This window comes from Belonocnema kinseyi, chromosome 7 (assembly GCF_010883055.1).
Source record: "Belonocnema kinseyi isolate 2016_QV_RU_SX_M_011 chromosome 7, B_treatae_v1, whole genome shotgun sequence".
In the NCBI taxonomy this organism is placed as follows: domain Eukaryota; kingdom Metazoa; phylum Arthropoda; class Insecta; order Hymenoptera; family Cynipidae; genus Belonocnema; species Belonocnema kinseyi.
This window is the reverse complement of record NC_046663.1, coordinates 10,775,093-10,796,080: the sequence shown is the minus strand read 5'-3', so window position 1 is coordinate 10,796,080 and position 20,988 is coordinate 10,775,093. Positions and strand designations below refer to the sequence as shown.

Sequence of the window (20,988 nt, the reverse complement as noted above, 5' to 3'; positions counted from 1 at the left end):
GTGAGTTATGATAAATTTTTAGATATTTTTAAAGTGCGCAACTTTTATCTACTCATATTTTACCGTATTTACATAGTTTGGCCGAAAAATGTAATTTTTGGATTTTTCATTATTTTTTATGCTGTCAAAATTTGAATGTTTGATTTTTCAAGAAAGTTATGATAATCGTGTAGGGCATTTAGAAATCAAACTTTTTTCTCTGTTGCCATTTATTCATATTGTGCCTAAAATCTTCATTTTCCTGTGTTTTTTTGGAATTTTGTAAATGCTATAACTCTTGTAATTTTTAGTTTTATGAAAAAGTCATTTGGATAAATTATTAGACTTTTTGAATACTATGAATGACCGTGCAGAGAATTTTAGAATTTTGAAAAAAGTGTTCTCGAAAATATTCAAAATGTGCCGACTTTTTGCATTTGTATCCAAATGGCTGGCTAAAGAACATGGCCTTTATTTTAGGACACTGAACAAGTGTAACAAAGGACAGTCTGATAGATTATTTTTTCAACAGTTATTGTGGAAACAGACATACATACAGCCATACAGACAGACAGACACATTTGTAAAAAAAACTGTTTTTCGTATTCAGGGAGTCTCAAAACGTGGACATTTGGAAAAACTTGGGGGGGGGGGGCGGTCAAATTTTACACAAATCTAATACCTTCTCTGATGAGAATGTAAAAAGGAATTAAAAATCTTGTTATCGTTCATATAATATATACAATATATTATATATTTATTTTAAAAAAATGAGTGCTTCTGTTGACAGGAGGAAATGGCTTCCACCCCCGTTACGTAAGCTTAGTCAAGGAAAAGTCGAGAAGTCCTCGTCAACAGCAGATAGGCCTCCGCCGCCTCCACCGCCACCCCCATTGCTCAAGAAAACTGGCTCGGACAAACGGTTCAAGTTACCAAGCGGGGACAAATCGGCGGCCCGTGCCGCCTCCGAAGGCGAAGAGGAGGAGGAAAACGAGTATGAGGACGGAGAAACTCCAGCATTCCTCGAGCAGAACGGCGGCGAGGATGCGGAGGACGACCTTGAACTGCCGCCTCCCATGAAACCCATTACAGAGCCAATTCTCGTGACAACCGGAAATGGCCCCCCTGGCTCAACCGCTCCCGACGAGCTGCCCGGAAAACGAGTCACATCATTGGTAAGTTCCCTGAAAACAAACAAAAAACAAAAACCAAAATTTATTTCAATGCCCCCACCCGACGTAAATTGCTCAAACAGATAGGGGCCGTAAATCTCGGGTGCAAAGAAGTGAAAGAGGATTGATAAGGAGCTAGATAAGAGACGCAGAAAAATAATTGAGACTGGGTGGCTGCAGGCCAGGGAAAATCTGGAAATCGGGGAAAATTCAGGGATTTTTAAAGAAAAAAAATTGCGATTAGGGCTGCCACAGACTCACTTTTAGTCCATTTTTTCAGGGTGGCCAATTTTACCAATTTTAAGAAGAAAAATCTGTCCAAATTCGATTTTAACAGTTTTTAAAAATAATTAGTTGAATCGACATTTTTTTCAATTATGATATCATTCAGTTTACAATGCGTAATTCGAAAATCTTTTACTTTAAAAATTCTCCATTTTAGATTTTTCTTTTTATCACATATTTTTAATTTAAAGAATTTGAAACTGCAGTCTTGAAGACTTAAACAATTAAAAACTTTTAATTTTTTGTTTAATAAATGTTTTGTTAAATAAAATTTATTTTATTTTATTTTAATAAAAATTAAAAGCGTTTGAATTTGAAAATTTTCGATAAAAAACAATTTTATTTTATCAACTGTAAGTATAAATAAATAAATAAATACTTTTTAAAATGGATCTCTACTTTAGGTATTAAAAACTGAACAATAATTGATTTGATGAAACGATTCTAAATTCGTTCAAAGATTAATTATTTCTAGATTGTATTTGTTTAAATTTGAAAGTCTTAGTCATTTAAAAAATGTAATGGTTTGATTGAAATTTTATAAACTATTTTTAACTTAAAAATAACTTAATAATAATATATTCGTTACTAAAATGTTTTACTATATTAAAAATACAGTTTAGCCTAATTATTCCATTTTTAACCCATTTAATTTAATATGTTTTCATTAAGAAAAAGGATAATTACTTAATATTTAGCAATGTAGACAATTTGAAACTTAAATCATTTGATACAGGAAGCTTTAAATTGTTAAAATTTCTTAAAGCTTTTCAAATTTTAACGTTACAATTTTTATTGCTCTACTTAAAAAATGCTTCATTTGTATATGAAATTGTTGAATTTTGATGTATAAATAATAATTGAACACTTCTTATTAGTGGAAAAATTTGATTAATTTTGAGATTATTTCGAAATTTTGAAAAGAATCAAAATGAATTTAAAACTTGAAATGATATCAAGTAATTTAAACAAAGTGTGTGAAATCTTTTGTTAGAACATCTAAAAATATTTTTAAATGAATAGAATTTTCCCTGCAGTTTTTAAAAAATCCTGCAAATTTTAAATAAAGATTGCTTAAAATTTTCGACAATTTTGGAAATCTCTTAAAGTTTTTTTTAATATTCTGTTCAAATAATTTTTCAATATAAAAAAATCATTTTCAATTTTCTTAGGAATTTTAAGAAAATGTTTTTATTTGTTTGATGCCTTTCACAATTCATAAAAAGCTTCTAATCTTTTTGTTTGAAATCTGAAAAAATCCACATTTTATTTTAAATTTAACACTTATTTAGAAATTATGACAAAAATTTTAAAATAATTTTAAATTTGAAAAAATTAAAATAATTTCTAGATTTCTCAAGATTTTGAAATGAAATTTTTGTACTTTTTAAGGATGCTTAAACTATATAAAATGAAAATAATTTAACTTCTACATTAAGAACTTTTAAGTTGAACAATCTAAGTTTGTAAATTTTTAATGTTTACTCTAAAATAACTTAATGATATAATTTCGACTTTTTTTAAGTTCATTGATTGATTCTTTAATATAGAGTATTGAAAATGTTAACGTGAATTTTTTATTTTTGGAACTTAATTTACACAATTTACGGAACACAATTTACGAATTTAAAAAATTCTGAATTTTGCATTTTAAAACCTTCCAGCTTATTTGCGTAAATTATTGATCAATTGAATACAACATTTTTTCAATTTAAAAACTTTTAAACTTCAATTTTTAAATTCTAGAGTTCCAGTTTGAATGCTTTAATTGCTTGTTTATTTTTTTTTCTATTACTTGTGCTTTTAATGATCAGAATAGAGTTCAATTTTTAAAATTTTATTAACATTTAGATTATTAAATCTTATGTTTACCTTTTCATTTTTCTTTCCTTTTTTATTTTTTTACAGATTTTTTTTAAAATGAGGATCTTTTCTTATTAATAACAATAGTGGGATTTTATGCTGGTTGTCCAAATTTGCTCGTTTGATTTTTGTTTTTATTTTCAGGAATTCTATAAATAAAGTGGGTTATTGGAATATTTTTAAGAATTTCAAATTTCAAAGAATCAACAAAATTTGTGGGTATTTTAAAACATTTCAAGAAATTAAAAAAGGCTTTAGCAAGATTTAAGGGATTTCAAAATGTATGGGAGATTTTATAAGATATTAAAAAATTCCAGTGCCTTTCTCTAGATATTTCAAATATTTTAAAGTATTATAAAGATTTTAGGATATTTTAAAAGATTTCAAGGATTTTTTAATCGACTTAAATAATTTGAAAGAAATGTTTATGTTTTTATTTATTTTCGCTTAGTTTTAAAAATTCCCAGGAATTTTAAAGTGTTTTAAAAAATTTCAATGAATTCTTTAATATTTTACAGGATTTGAAATATTTTAAGATATTTTAATTTATTTCAATAATTTAAAGGGATTTCTTAGGTTTTTAAATAATTTCAAGGGGTTTTAAAAGGTCTCAAGGTATTAAAAATATTTCAAAGTATTTTAAAGAATTTGAGATATTTTAATAGATTCCAAGGATTTTTCAATCGATTTCAATAATTTTAAAGGATTTCACAGAATTTTATATATTTGATACTATTTTTAAAAATTCCAATTTTCAAGAATTTTAACAAGTTTCAAAGGTTCTGTAATAATTTAAGGTATTTTCAAAGATATCAAGAAATTTTCAAACGATTTAAGTAATTTAAGGTGATTTTTAATTATTTAAAATATTTTATTGTATTTTAAAATATTCCAAGGCATTTAAAAAGATTTAAAAAGTTGATTTTTTTATGGAATGTTTAAAATGCCATGAAATTATGAATTTATTTTAATAATTTAAAGTCCAGGGCTTTCCAAAAACTTTAATAATTATAAGGAATTTTAAAAGAACTCAAGGTATTTAAAATATTTTAAAACATTTTAAAGATTTTAAGATATTTGAAAATATTCTAAGAAATGTTCAATGGATTTCGATCATTTGAAACAATTTGATAAATCGTTTTTCTTTCTATTTAAAGTAATTTTCAAAGCTTTTTAAAATGTCAAGGTATTTCAACGGATTTTGAAGAATTTAAAATATTTTAGGGTATTTTTAAATATTCCAAGGAACTTCCAATTAATTGCAGTAATTTAACCACGTTTAAAGGATTTTTAAAGATTTAATGAGATTTAAAAGTTTTTCGGGAATTAAAAAATTTTTACGAAATTGTTAATTTTTTTTCAGTATTTTGAAGGGATTTCAAAGGGATTCATGATTTTAAGGAACTTAAAATAACGATTTTACAAGAACTATAACGATTTAAAATATGTAAATATGTATTTCTAGGATTTCAGGATTAGTTAATTTTTTCGCTATGAGCGATGAGTTGAAGAGATTTTCAGATATTCTTTTCCAATTAATTTAAGTTAATTTGGAATTCACCCTGAATTCGTATTAACTTATAATGAATTCTTTTGAATTCTTTTGAATTCTTTTAAATTCAATCAATTCTTCTTAAGATGAAATGGATTAATTTTTTCTTTTAGTTTTAGTTTTAATTTATCCCGAAGTTTTATAAACTCGTCTTTAATTTTTAGGCATTTTACCTAATGCTGTTAAATTCCCTTAAATTTTTCTAAGATTATTTCAAACTTACTGAATTTAATTATTTTTTGATATGTTGGAATTGTTTTCAATTCACTTTATTTTTTAAATTTAATATTAAGTTTAATAAAATTAAATAAATAAAAAAATAAAATTTAATAAAAATCAAATGAATTGATAAGAAAAATTGAAATCCAAAAAATTCTATTGACTCAATTCAAATTGAAGCGAATTCAAAGAAAACTAAAAGAATTAGATAAAATAAATCAAATTTAATATTGAATTAAAAAAATCAAGTGAATTGAAAACAATTACAACATATCAAGAATTAATTATATTTCATCGAATTCTTTTGAATTTGTTTAAGCTTGAAAGAACATTATTCATATTATTAATGAAGATGTAGCAATTTTTTACTTTTTTCAAATAAATTACACTGTGGCAGCCCTGAAAATAATAATTTTAAAATCAATAAATTTACATTAAAAATCATGTTCTTTCATTTATAAAAGATTCTATATTCAAAATGTGACAAGATAAGAATTTTGATCACTAAATATTAATGGACAAGAAAAATGAAACATTTTTCAAAAAACAGGGTGGCCGTTGGACCTGGAAACCGGGAAATGACCGGAGATTTTTTGAGGCCACGAAAAACCGGGAAATGACAATGATTTTTTTTACCGGAAATTTCAAAAATTTGTAGGAGAAAAATCTGCATTATTTAACTTACAATGCGTAATTCAAATTTTTTTTACTTTACAAATTTTCTATTTAAAATTTTTATTTCTAAGCTTACATTTGTAATTTAAAGAATTTTTTAATGCTTTCTTAAAAACTTGAACAAATAAAAAATAAAAGCTTTTGATGTTAAAAATTTTGGATAAAAAATATTTTTATTTGATAAATAAATAAATTATGTTTTAAATTTATCTGTACTTTAAGTAATAAAAAGTGAACAAAAACGATTTGACAACATGATTTTAAACCAGTTCAAAATTTAAGAATTTTTAGATTTTAACGTTAAAACTTATAGGTTTCAATTTGAAAGTCTTAGTCATTGAACAAATGTGAACGTGTGACTGAAACTTTATAAACTATTATCAACTTAAAAATAACTTCATAATAATATATTCTTAATTAAAGGATTTTATTAAATTTAAAATATTGTTTCAGTCTAAAATATTTCATTTTTAACCCATTAAATTTGAAATTTTTAATTAAAAAGAAGATTAATTGTCGAATATTTAGCAATATTAGAATTTTTATTCAAGACAAGTAAATTGAAACCAAATATTTAAAAATTCGAAAAATGCTTAATTTGAAAGTAAAAATTAAAAATTTCGATATATAATTAACAAATGAACAATCGTAGAAATTTTTTTAGTAATTTTAATAGATATTTAGGAGTTTTAAAAAGATTAAAAATTGTCATGAAAATTTTAGAAAGTTTTCTTAAAATCTTCTAGAATCTTTTTTGAAAATTTCGTTTAAATCTTTGAAAAACTTCTTAAATATTCTCTTGAAATAATTTTTGAAAATTAAAAATTATTTTTAATTTTCCTAGGAGTCTGAAGAAAATGTTTTTATTCTTTTGAAAACTTTCATAATTCTTGAAAAGAATATATTTTTTGTGTTTAAAATCTGCGAAAATCTGCATTTTGTTTTATATTAGGCTATCATTTCAAGTTTTACATTAAGTTTGAATGTTTTTAAAACTTCTACATATCTCTTAAAATTGCTCAAATTTCGTCTACAAATAATAAATGTTCAATTGTTATTTATACATCCAAATTGTAAAGAAATTTTCTAAAATTTGCAGGATTTTCTTAAAATTGTAGAAAAAAATTCAATTAATTTTGACAGGTACTTAGAAGTTGTGAACAAATTTCCAAAATAATTTTAAATTTAAAACCCATTTAAAATAACTTCTAGATTTCTCAATATTTTAAAATAAAATTTTTAATCTTTCGAAGGATGTTTAAACTATTTAAAAAGAAAATAATTGAATTTCTAATGTAAGAAGTGTTCAGTTAAAAATGTTCAATTTTTCAATATTTATATAATTTTGAAAATTTTAAAGTTCATTGGGTGATTTTTTTAATTTCGAGCATTGAAAATGACAACGTGGATTTCTATTTTTTTATATTAAAAAACGTTAGTACCTTCAATTTTATACGCGTAAATTATTGACCATTTGAATGCAAAATGTTTTAATTAAAAATGTTTAAATTCCAATTTTAAAAGTTCAACAATTAACAGTTCCACTTTGAGTGCTTTCAGTTAAAGCTCATTTTTTATTACCTCAAGTGGATAATTTGGTAGCTTTTGTGTTCCATTTTTTAAATTTCATTGAACCGGGAAATGGCCGGGAATTTATTTCGTCGATTAAAACGGCCACTCTGAGAAAAATATCAGAGAAAAAGTCAGGGAATGTTATAAATGAAGTTTTGCGGCCACCCTGATATCGCTCTCAGCTTTTCCGTATTTAAAGCACGCTTGCATCTGAAGCACCATACTTTTGAATTTTAATCAAATTCAATTGTTTATTATTATTTTTTTTAATATTTCGAATTTACAGAATACGGAGCGAACCATAAAATCTTTAGATGGTGCCACCCCGGCGGACATAGCCGAAATTGAACAAATCGTTAAGGAAAGAATGGTAATTTTTTTTTTTTATTATTTTAATCCTACATGATTGTATTGCATTCTAATTTTTTTCGTAAAATATAAGTCGTTGCTGTTCAATGTCCGGTTGGATAAAAATTGTACCCGCGATTGAAGGTTCGCATGCAATAAAGCAGGTCACTTTTAACAAGTCCTTTGCACGCGAGCCTTTAATTACAATAAACAAGGAAACGCAAAGGTAACTTTTTCCATCAAAAGAATTATATCGATTGCATACCAAACAGAGCTCAGTTATAAAATAGAGCTGTTTAAATTAGGATGTTTATCGTAAAATTAAAAAAAAAATACTGCAAACAGAACTTTAATTTTAATTGAGGTCGGCACTCGGAAATATGTGTGCAAGTTTTATTAATTCAGTGTGTCTACCCGACGAGGAAACCGGAAGCAAACATTAAATGACCGGGAATTTAATTCTGTGACCGAAATTTTTGTAAAAAGTCAAATTTTTTAGAAAACAGGTTACTTTTAAACCAAAAACAAATGATTTTTCAACAAGACAGTTTATTTTATATAATAAAAGGTAAATTTGTCACCAAATTGTTGAAATTTCAACTAAAAAAGATAAGTTTTCAACTTAAAGTGGATTCCTTAAAATTTTTCCTCGAAATTGATTTTTAACAAAAAAAAAATTAAAAGAAAAAGGACCCACTTTTTAAAAAATATTTTAACTTGAAAAGTTTTAATTCTGAACCTAAATAGGAATAGTTAAATTTTTTAATAAAAAATTAATAATCTATAAAACACAATAATTTTCTACCAAATAATTAAGTTTTCAAATAAATTGTTTGATTTTTAATAAAAAATGCAATAATTTAATTTTTTTTAATATAATTTTTCACAAAGAAAAATCCATTGAAAAGACAGGAATTTTTACCCAAGTTATTTTAATTTGGAGCCAAACAGATGAATTATGTACAAAACTGTAGAAGTTTTAACCCGAAAATATCATTTTTCAACAAAAAATATCATTTTCTACCAAGCAGTGAAATTTTCAAATAAATGGCTTATTTTTTCAGAAATAAGAATTTTTAATCCAAAATTTTATTTTCATTTAAATAGTTTAATTTTATACAAAATCGTTAGATTTTTAACCAAAAAGGATAATTTTCAACTGAATTTTTTTTAATTTTTCAAATGAATTTTCAACCTAAATTACGAATCTTAAAATAATGAATTTTCAAAATAGAATTTAATCAAAAATATAATTTATTAACCCAGAGGATTAATTATCTACCAAACAAGATGAATTTTAAACAAAGTACATGCCATTTCGAATAAAAAATGTACATTAAAAAAAAATGGAATAGTTAGATTTTCAGTAGAAAAAAATTAATTTTTATTATTGAATTTTAACAAAAGAATTAAATTTTCAATTAAATAGTACATTTTTTAACCAAGCGAGGTGAATTTCAAACAAAAAATGTATTAGTAGGCATTTTAACCGAAAAACTAAGTTTTCAAGTTAAAAGTTATTAGCTTTAAACCTTTTTTGAAAATTCGTCTTTTTGGATAGAAAATTCATCTCCTTTGATGAAAATTCATCTATTTGTTGTAGGATTTAATTTTTTGGTTAAAAATTCGTCTTCTTTGGTTTTTGGATTTAAAAATTAATTTTGTTTAGTTGAAAATTCAAGTTTTTCGTTGTTGAAAGTTTAAATATTTTATTGAAAATTCAACTACTTTGTTCAAACTTTTTTTCTTGCTAAAAATTCAACGAGTTTGAAATTTGTCTTTTTCTTTGCAAATTCATCTCTTTGGTTCAAAATTTAACTATTTTGTTGAAACTTCGTACTTTTTTTTTATTTTTTATTAAATTCAACTTTTTTTTATTCAAGTTAAAATATTTTTTTGGTTTGAATATCATCAAGTATACTCTAGATTAAGAATTCATCTTTTTTGTTTGAAAATTCAACTATTTGTTGAAAAATTAAACTACTTTATTAAAAATAATTTTTTTTTGTGAAGATTCATTGTTTTATTTGAAAATTCATCTTTAGAGTAGACAATTTAACCAGTTTTTTAAAATGTAAATAGAACTTTTTAATTTATTGTTTAAAATGTATATTTTTAATTGAAAATTGATATTCTTTATTTGAAAATTCAAAAATTTGGTTGAAAATTTAATTATATATAGTTGAAAATTTATGTTTTTGGTTGAAAATTTAACTAATTAGGATAAATTTAACTTTTTTGAGGAAGAATTCGTCTTTTTCAGTGCAAAATTAATATATTTTTTCAAACTTTATGTTTTTGGCTATGGATTAAACTATTTTGTTAAAAATTTGTCTTCTGTAGTTCAAATGAACTAGTAGAAAATTATTATCATGTTGAAAATTAATTTTTATATACTAAAAGAAATATCATATTCCCAATTTTGGTTGAAAATATATTTATTTTAAATTGAAAATTCGACTATTTTGTGGAAAATTAATGTATTTTCTTGAAAATATAGCTGCGAATTAAACTATTTTGTTAAAAATTCATCTATTTTTGTTTAATTTAACTCGTAGAGAATTTGTTTCTTTTTGTTAAAAATTAATTTTCAAATTGAAAATATAACTATTCAATGTTTGGTTGAAAATTTAATTTTTTTTTCAAAATTTGTTTATGTATTTTATTGAAAATTCAACTATTCGGTTAAAAATTATATTATTTATTTGCAAAATTAACTATTGGTAGAAAAATAACTTTTTTGTTGAAAATTTATAGTTTTGGGTGGAAAATTCATCCATTTTGTTCAAAATTCGTCTTTTTGGGTAGAAAATTAATCTTCTTTTTTGAAAAATCATCGTTTTGGTTGAAGAACTGGAAAATATTTTGTGAAAAATTTATGTTTTTCAGTTGATTCGAACCTTTTGAAAACTTGTTTGTTTTTTGTTGTTGAAATTTAATCTTTTAATTTCTCATGTTTAAAATTGAAACTATTGTTACAAAATTCATTTTTGTATGTTTACAATTCAGCCATTTTGTTGAATAATTTTTTTGGTCGAAAATATATTTTTTTGTTGAAAATTGGTCCTTTTAGATTAAAAATGTATTCATGAAATATGAAATATTAAATTTTTTAGTTGAGAATTCATCTTTTTTTTATGAACTAAACTATTTTGGGTTAAAAACTCTACTATTTTGTTAAAAATTTCATTATTTTGTGGAAAATTCAACTGCTTTTTAAAAGTTTTTTTTTTTATTTCTAAAATTCTACTCAATTTAGAAAAACTCATTACAAAGGCAGAATAAACTTGAAATGCGTCTTTAGTTTTATAGTTTTTTTTTTTTAACAAAAAAGTTAATTTTCTGCTAAATAGTTTTTGAGGCAATGAGGATTAATTTTCTACTAAAAAATAAACATTTCCTACAAAAAATGGAATATTATAAATAATAGTTAAAGACTAGTTAATAATAGAATAAAATAATAGTTACATTTTTAGTTAAAATCATTCATTTTAAGACAGAAAAATCAGAAATTTCAACGAAATAATCAAGTTTTAAAACAAAGAGATAATTTTTGAACTTAAAATGATAAATTCTCAACAAAAAACATTAGTTTTTAATAAATTACGTCAACTTTCAATCCAGTAGTTAAATTTTTAAGCGAAAGAGTCGAATTTTCAACAAAACAGTTTCATTTGCAACCTGGAAATACTAATTTTTAACAAAAAATGTAATATTTGATATTCAAACCATAAGAATTTAATATGAAATTTAAAAAATTTTGAATGTAACTGAGAAAAATGAATTTCCAATCAAATTCTTGAATCCTCAACTAAAACAGATTAAGTTTTAACCATACGCTGCATTTTTTAACCAAAAAATTAATTTTCAATTAAAAAAGACGAATTCTGTAACAACAAAAAATATTTTTTTGTATGAAATAGTTGAATTTTTAACTAAAACAGATTAATTTTCAAGTAAACAATTCCATTTTCAATCAGCAAACTAATTGTCTTCCAAAAAGGCGAATTTTCAACTAAATTTATAAATTTTCCACCAATTTGTTTAATTTTCTAGCTAAAAGTACGATTTTTTTTACAAAAAAGTTAACTTTTAACCAAAACAGATTAATTTTTAACCGGATGGACAAAATTTTTAACAAAGGAAAAAGAAATTAAATTTCTACAGACAGAAATAGATTATCATGCCGAAAAGATAAATGTTCGACAAAATAGTTGAATTTTCAGTAAAAAAAAATGTTTTGAGTCAAGAAAGAAACCAAAATTTCAATTAATATTTAATACTTGAAAAATTGTATGAAACTATTTTTAAAAATTTTGACACTATTTACACTATTTTTTATCTTTAAAGTTCAATCCAAAAATACTTGAACATTCAGTTTCTTTTTCGTATGTATACCGGGGATGCTCCTACATTATTTTAGCCCAAGAAAGAAAAAAATCGCACAAGCGTTTTTTGAGAAAAAAGATTTGTTCATTTTTAGCTATTAAGAATCATATTTTTCTCGAAAACGACGCAAAATATGAATAGCAGTTCATAGTTCAAAATTGTTTCCCTTCCTAACATCTATAAAATTCTACCCTAGCCAGATTTTTATTTTGTTATTTTTATCCATGAGATTATTAAGGTTTCTGAACTTCAAAGGAAAGAAAAATTGGTTTTTATCTCTAAAATTGAAGAAATATAATTTTTGCGTGAACTAAAAACAGACTTTTTTAAAAATAGAATGTTAAAGTTCTTTAAAATAAGTGCTAGTTTAGTCGATTCTTTTATCCTGAATTCTTTCAAATTTTTTTGACTTATTATAAATTTACTAAAAATCTACTTAATTCAATGGATTTTAAAATATTTTTTAAAGTTTTGTTTCAATTGATCCTGAGGATCATTTAATAAAATGATCAAAGGATTTATAAATATTTTAAGATGTTTTTCTCAAATTCTTTGGCATTTTCAGGAGCTTTAAAAAATTTTTAATGATTTTGAAAGATTTTAAATGTTTTAGGTTATTTAAAAAAATTACAATTTTTTTTAAAGAATTTGAAATGTTTTAGGATATTTCAAAAGTCTCCAAGGAATCTCCGAGATATTTAAATAATTGTAAAAGATTTTGACGTTTTTGTGGATTACAAAGAATTTATTCACAAAAAGTGAGGGGTTACGGAAATCAATGGAATACACTTAAATACTTATAAATTTACTCAATTCTATTTAATTCAGTGGATTTTTTCAATATTTTTCCCTTAAATTTTATCGGTAAATTAATGAATTAACTATTAATTAATTAATTTATTATTATTAATTAGTGAATAAATGAATTAATTCACTTAATACTTTTTAACTTCAGCTTTATTTTTTATGAATTGGATCGAATTCCTTTCATTTTCCTTAAATTATTTTAAATTCACTGAAATTTTACTAAAATAAATGGATTCTTTCGATTTTTTCAGCATTTTTTAAAAATTTATTTTAATTTTTTAAATTATTTGGTAGTCATTAGTCACTCTTTCATTTTTGTTTTAATTTACCCTGAATTCTTTTCAACTCTTTGGAATTAAAAAAAAACATTTTAATTCACTCTTATTATTCTAAATTTACTTAATTGTACTCCAGTCAATGGATATTTTTTATTTTTTGATATTTAAAAAATTTTTTAATTCACCTAATTGCTTTTTACATGCAGCTTGATTTTTCATGGATTTCATCGAATTCTTTTCAATTCCCTTAAATTCTTCTAATTTCACAATGGAATTTTTTTAATTCGCTTTTATTCATCTAAATTTTACTTATTTCAATAGATTTTTTTTCAATTTTTAAAAGTTTTTATTGAATTGATCAATCAAGTTCTTTTAACATTCTTAAATTTTTTTGAATTCATTTGAACTTTTTCCATTCATCTTGAATTTACATGATCTTCATCGAGTTCTTCTACCATCCCTTAAATTCCTCGAAATTCATTCCAATTTCATGGAAATCAATAGATTTTACTATTTTTTTAACTTTATTCCAGTCCATTTGAATTCTTTTGAATTTAACTTGAAATGATTTTGATGTCTTATGAATTATCCCGAATTTGTTTGTTCCCCTTCGAGCGTGTAAAACGTGCCCTATGAGCATGAAAAAAGTACCCTTTGGTCCCTATATTTTATCATATAGGGACTGTGAGGTCTGCACATGTGTTTTTTAATTTATGTAAAAGTTTATTAATATTTAAAATTTCAAAAAATGAAAAACAAAGAAATTATTATTCAAAAGGTAAGTTAATGATCAGGGTTGCCGCTGGACCGGGAAACCGGGATATGACCTGGCATTTTTTAAGACCAGAAAAAACCGGGAAATGACAGTGATTTTTTTTACCGGGAATTTTACAAATTTGTATAAGATAAATTTGTCCACGTTCGATTTCAAAAGTTTAAAAATAATTAGTCAATTGTTATGTAGGTCAATTATGCTCTTATTTAGCTTACAATGCGTAATTCAATTTTTTTTTACTTTAAAAATTTTCCATTAAAAATTTTTATTTCTAAGCTTACTTTTTTAATTTAAAGAATTTTTAAATGGTTTACTAAAGACTTGAAGAATTAAAAAAAAGCCTTTGATTTTGCAAATTTTTGATAAAAAACATTTGTATTTAATAAATAAACCGTTTTTTTAAATTTATCTGTACTTTAATGAATAAAAAGTGAACAAAACGATTACGCAAAACGATTTTAAACCAGTTCAAAATTTAAGAATTTTTATATTTTAACGTTAAAACTTATAGGTTTCAATTTGAAAGTCTCAGTCATTGAACAAATGTGAACATGTGACTGAAAGTTTATAAACTATTTTCAACTTAAAAATAACTTCATAATAATATATTCTTAATTAAAGGATTTTATTAAATTTAAAATATTATTTCAGTCTAAAATATTCAATTTTTAACCCAGTCAATTGACATAGGAAACCTGGAATCGTTAAAATTTCGAAAAATGCTTAATTTGTAAGTGAAATTTTTAAATTTTGATGTATAATTTACAAATGAACATATGTAGAAAAAATTGGAGTAATTTTAAGAGATATTTAGGAGTTTTAAAAAGATAAAAACTTATCATGCAAATTTTAGAAAATTTTCTTAAAATCTTCTAGGATCTTTTTTGAAAATTTTGTTTAAATATTTGAAAAACTTTTTAAATATTCTCTTAAAATAATTTTTCCAAATGAAAAATTATTTTTAATTTTCCTAGGAATCTTAAGAAAATGTTGTTATTCTTTTAAAGCCTTTCACAATTCTTGAAAAGAATCTAATTTTTTTGTTTAAAAAATGTGAACATCTACATTTTGTTTTATATTAGGCTATCATTTCAACTTTTACATTAAGTTTGAATCTTTTCAAAACTTCTACATATCTCTTAAAATTACTGAAATTTCGCCTACAAATAATAAATTTTTAATTCTTATTTTTACATTTAAACTGTAAAGAAATTTTCTGAAATTTGCAGGATTTTCTGAAAATTGTAGAAAAAATTCAATTCACTTTGACAGGTATTTAGAAGTTCTGAAAAAATTTCCAAAATAATTTTAAATTTAAAACCAGTTTAAAACAACTTCTAGATTTCTCAGAATTTTGAATTTTGATTTAGTGTTTCATTTTTTTAATTTCATTGACCGTGAAACATGTTTGCGAACCGGGAAAAAACCAGGAAATGACCGGGAATTTATTTCGTTGATTAAAACGACTACCCTGGTGATGCAAGTGAACACAAAAGTTAGCGCGCGCGCGCATGATAGTCTGGTAGTTAAAAAGGAAAAACATATTTTTTCTCAAAAATGCGTAGTGCAATTTGTTCCTTTCTTGACTTAAAATAACCGGTGAGTATTTCAAAGAGACATACAGAAAAGAAACCGGATATGCAAGTACTGTTGGGTTGAGCTTAATCGAGGCTGTGGGCGTCAAATGACCGGAAATTGAAAAAAAGAATCGGACCGGTAGTAGACACTCTGATGATAAAAATAGTACAGTAGAATCTCGATTATCCGAGGTAATGTGGGGAGGAGATACCTCGGATAAGCGAAAACTCGGATAATACGGAATAAGTACAAAATTCGGAATAGTTGTCTATTTTTTTATATATATTTTAAATATAAAAATAAATATAAACATTTAGTAAATGAAAGTAAACAACTTACGAATGTGGATTTATCTTTATTAATTTATTAATAATTGCAAACTACTGCGCGCATTCAGAATTAGGCGTAGCAGCTTCATCTATTTTATTATTGATTCTCCGTATTATCCGAGCATACACCTCGGTTAATGCGGAGTGCTTGGATGAGTCACGTTGCCTCGGATAACGCGGAGCCTCGGATAACGCGGAACTTCGGATAACGCGGAACTTCGGATAACGCGGAGCCTCGGATAATCCAAGGTCGGATAATCGAGGTGCTACTGTAATGAAAAAAATAAGACAAAAAAAATGTGTTGTAAACAACAGGAGCAGCATAGTGAGAACCGGGAAAGACACAGTTCGCAAATGAGGACTCCGATGAGGTCCTCGACCTCGACGGGTTCCCCGACGTTATCGTCAACCGCAGCGACGTCCGCCGATAGCGGATACAGCGGAGGGATGGCAGGCAGTGTCTCATTAACTGAGGGAAATGAGGATCCCGAGAGTATCGTCCTTGCCAAGAGGCAATTCGTCATCAGAGAATTGGTGGAGACGGAGCGAGACTACGTTAACGATCTGCGACACATCGTCGAAGGCTACATAGCTGAGATGCGAGATCCCGAAACCGACATTCCTCTTCCTGAAGACCTCAAAGGCGGCAAGGACAAAATGGTCTTTGGAAATATCGAGGCCATGTACGAATGGCACAGGGAGTAAGTTGACTAATCCTATTTTGTTATCAGGGGGTGTCCTTGGAAACCTTGGAAACCCTAAAGACCTGGAATTCTCCTTGAATTTTCTTTTTCTTTCTTTTTTTTTTTTTTTTTTTGAAACCTTGAAAACCTGGAAATCTCCTTGAATTTGTCAGGATAACCTTGAATTTGAACTGTTGTTTTGCTTTTAAAATATTTCAAACAGGATATATTGCAGAAAATTTAAAAGATTTTAAACATTTACGAAAGGTTTCAATAAATTTGAGGTTTCAAAAGTATTCAATGATTTTTAACGAACACAAAAGATTTCACAAAGATTTCTAGGATTTCAAAGATTTTATCAGAATTTAAAAATATTTCAAATGGATACAAAGATTTCACAAGTAGTGATAAGATTGCATAAAAATTTCAGGAAGATTTCAAATTAAAAGATTTAAAAAAGTAAGCCAGATTTCAAAGATTTTAAAATATTTCACAAAATTTTCAAATATCTTAATGGTTTTAAATGAATACAAAAGATTTCACAAAAATTTCAAAGATTTCATAAAAATATCAGAGAGATTTAAAATTCAAATACTTCATAGAGTAAACCAGAATTAAAAGATTCATAACAATTTCAAATATTTGAATGATTTCAAATGAATACAAAAGATTTCACAAAGATTTCATTAAAAATTTCATAAAGATTTCAAATTCAAAGATTTCAAAATGTACACGAGGTGCCAAAGATTTAAAAAGATTTCACAAAAATTTCAAATTATTCTAATGATTTTAAATGAATACAAAAGATTTCACAAACATTTAAAGGATTTCATAAAAATATCATGATGGTTTTAAATTCAACAATTTTGAAATGGTACAGTATACTAGATTTTAAAGATTTCAAAAAATTTTTAAGATTTTATAATGATTTCGAACATTTCACAAAGATTTCAAGGATTTCAAAGATTTTACCAAACTTTAAAAATATCTCACAAAAATATAAAAATATTTTAATGATTTTAAATGAATTCAAAAGATTTCACAAACATTTAAAAGATTTTATAAAAATATCAGAAACATTTTTAATTCAAATATTTCATAGAGTAAACCAGAATTAAAATATTTAAAAGATTCATAAAAATTTCACAAAAATTTTAATGATTTCAAAAGAATACAAAAAATTTCACAAATATTTCAAAGATTTCATAAAAAATTCATAAAAAAGTTTTTACACAAATTTCAAATATTTTAATGATTTTAAATGAATACAAAAGATTTCACAAACATATCAAAGATTTCATTAAAATATTAAAGATTTCAAATTCAAATATTTGAAAAAGTAAACCAGATTTTAAAGATTTTACAAAGATTCCTCAGAGATTACAAAGATTTCGACAGTTTACAAAAATTTAAAAAGAATAGGTAAAAATGATTTCACAAGTATTTCAAAGATTTCATAAAAAATTCATAAAAAAGTTTTTACATAAATTTCAAATATTTTAATGATTTTAAATGAATACAAAAGATTTCACAAACATATCAAAGATTTCATATTAAAGATTTTACAAAGATTTTAAACATTTCACAAATATTTTTAAACTTTCAAAACATTACAAGGATTTAAAATTTTTTTAACAATTTCTAATTAGTCTTAGAAGATTTCAAAATATTTTACAGAAATTAAAAAGCTTTCGAACATTTTACAAATATTTCAAAACTGTTCACAAAGATTTCAAAGATTTCACAGAAATTTCCAACATTTTACCAGAATTTTAAAAGGTTTTGAAGGATTTCACAAAAATTTCAATATTTTAATGATTTCAAATGAATACAAAATATTTTTTTTTAATTTCAAAGATTTCATAAAAAAATTCAGATTTTAGATTTCAAAGATTTTAAAAAGATATCAAATATTTCACAAATATTTTTAAACTTTCCGAAGATCTGAAGTATTTTAAATATTTTAAAACTTTCAAAAGATTTCAAAGATTTTAAAGATTTTAAAAAGGATAAGTAAATCAGATTTCTAAGATTTCAGAACAATTCAAAGATTTTCAATGATTTAAATTTTTTTTAGAAGATTTCAAAAGATTTCTCAAATATTTCATCAAAATTACATAGAGAAATTTTGTAGAATATTTCAAAAGTTTTTGCATATTTAAATGATTTCAAACGAATGCAAAAGATTATAATATCAACAATCACATTTTTCGTGTCTGAAAATTCAAATATTTAGTCAAAAAAATTTCCAAGTTTCTTACGAGAATTATATTTATTCTAAATATTTTCTTAAGTTTGTTATCGTGACAAAAATTAGGTATCTGAAAAAATGGTCCATGATTTTAAGAATTGAAATGGTATCCGTCATTTATTATGAAAGAAAAAAAATAATTTTGCATTGGAGAAATGTAAGACTTACGAAGAATAGTTATTTTAATATTATTTTTTGTAATTTATTATTTTCTCACCATCTCTACTTAATGATTTTTTTTAAATGCTTGAATTTTAATAAATCATGACTTATTTTTTTCGGAAGAAACAAAGCCCTCCAACTCTACTGTTTCCAGTTTTAAAAAAGGTCAATAATAATCTTAAAATATAGTTATTTGTTTACAAAATATTTTCTTTACAAAAAATTGTTTTAAGGATTTTAGCTATAGAAAAATTTACTTTCAAAATTCGAAACAAAATTGTAGATAATATTTTCCCATAAAAAAATAAGCCAAGATTTATTATAATTCAAGCATTTTTCAGATATTGGTAAGAAGCGATAGTAAGAAACTCTTAAAAATTTTTTGCTTGAAATAATATTTTCTATAATATAATATAGAGAAACTACTTTTTTCAGAGATCTTTTTTATTTGAATATATTTGTAAATTAGAAGTCCTTTTTCAATTTTTTTTGCTGAAATATGAAAAATGTTGCTTCAAAATTCGATGCTTTAGAGATTTTTTTCCCATTATTTCCCTAAAAATTTGTTAAATATTTAATAATTTAATTTTCCTAAGATTTATTTATCCGCGAAAATAATTAAAAACAAAAACACTTATACAAATTAATCCGCCTAGAACTTGATTTTTTTTCTATTTTAGTCGTATAATGCAGATCAGTGAGTCATTTTTCTACAGCTTCGCATTTTGTAAATTAAATTTATAAATAAAAAAATTATTAATCTTATGTAAAAAAAATATGCGGGAAAAGCATTATGTAATAATAAAATTTAAAAAAATGAGTAGTTTTAAGTCACTTTTTAACTTAAATAAGGGACTTTCTCCACTTTTTTCAAAAGTAAATTAGTTGTGAAAGAAGTGAAGTTGAGAATTCGATTAGATTTTTCCAACTTTGCATTCCAGCTGTTTCCTGAAAGCCCTGGAGTGCTGTCTCGAGAGTCCAGAAGAGCTCGGTCCCCTTTTCAAACGCTACGAGAGGAAGTTGCACATGTACGTTGTGTACTGTCAAAATAAACCAGTTTCCGAGTACATTGTTTCTGAGTACATCGACACTTATTTCGAAGTAAGTAGCCTTAAATTCTGTTTAACTGAAGGGATCACAGTCCCCATTTGCCCCTTTTCCCCTATTTTCCCCCTAATTTTGGGGTTTCTCATCTTTTGTCACCTTTTTTCAGTTGAAAAAGTACAATTTTATTCAAAATTACAACTTGCATACAAATACGGTTTTTATTACACTTTTCTAATCGACGAATCTTGAACCAAATGATCGAGTTTTCAAACAAGAAAGATTAAACTTCAATCAGGAAGAGTTGCATTCTCAAACATAATCTTTAATTTTTAATTTGAAAAGATGAATATTTTACAAACCAGTTTAATTTTGAAGCAAGGAAGACGAATTTTCAACTAAAAAATATGACTTTTCTAACAAATGAGAATTTTTACACCAAAAGGATTGATTTTCTATCGAAAAATACAAGTGATCAATAAATCGGTTGAAATTTTGATAAAAAAAGATTACTTTTTAAGAAAATAGTTGAATTTAGATTAATTCTGAAATAAAAATATAATTTTTTTCAAATAAAAATAATTAGCTTTCACTCAAAAAGGATCAACTTTGAACCAAAGAAGATGACTTTGTAACAAAATAGTTGAATTTTCAACCAAATAGTAGAATTTTTAACCAAGAGATGAATTATTAGCCAAAAGATGACATTTTTTTTAGCAAATAGTTGAATTTTCCACCCAAAAAGACTTTTCAATCAAAATGATTAACTCTCAAACATAAAAGGTGAATTTTCAACATCTAAAAAAATATATTTTCTAACGAAAGATCAATTTACAACAGAAAAATATGAATTTTCTACAAAAGTATAAATTTTTGACCAAAAACGTTGACTTTTTTTTAGCAAAATCGTTGAATTTTCACAAAAAGTATGTTTTTTAAGTAAAAGAGATTATTTTTTAAACAAAAATAAAATAATAGACTTTTCAAATAAAAAGAATTAATTTTCAACCAAAATCGTTGAATTTTC

At 24.4% G+C, this 20,988-nt stretch overlaps 1 protein-coding gene across 6 annotated transcripts in view; it reads left to right on the top strand.

Moving 5' to 3' along the window:
* LOC117177557 (triple functional domain protein) overlaps positions 1 to 20,988 on the top strand; it is a 293,847-nt gene that overhangs the window by 207,394 nt on the left and 65,465 nt on the right. For 5 of the 6 annotated variants that reach the window (XM_033368361.1, XM_033368360.1, XM_033368359.1 and 2 more), the window contains 4 exons: positions 770 to 1,154; positions 7,604 to 7,687; positions 16,137 to 16,522; positions 19,859 to 20,018. In XM_033368361.1, coding sequence (XP_033224252.1) covers positions 770 to 1,154; positions 7,604 to 7,687; positions 16,137 to 16,522; positions 19,859 to 20,018 — 1,015 coding nt within the window. The remainder of the gene's footprint in view (positions 1 to 769; positions 1,155 to 7,603; positions 7,688 to 16,136; positions 16,523 to 19,858; positions 20,019 to 20,988) is intronic. The other variant, XM_033368358.1, reaches the window with a different exon arrangement.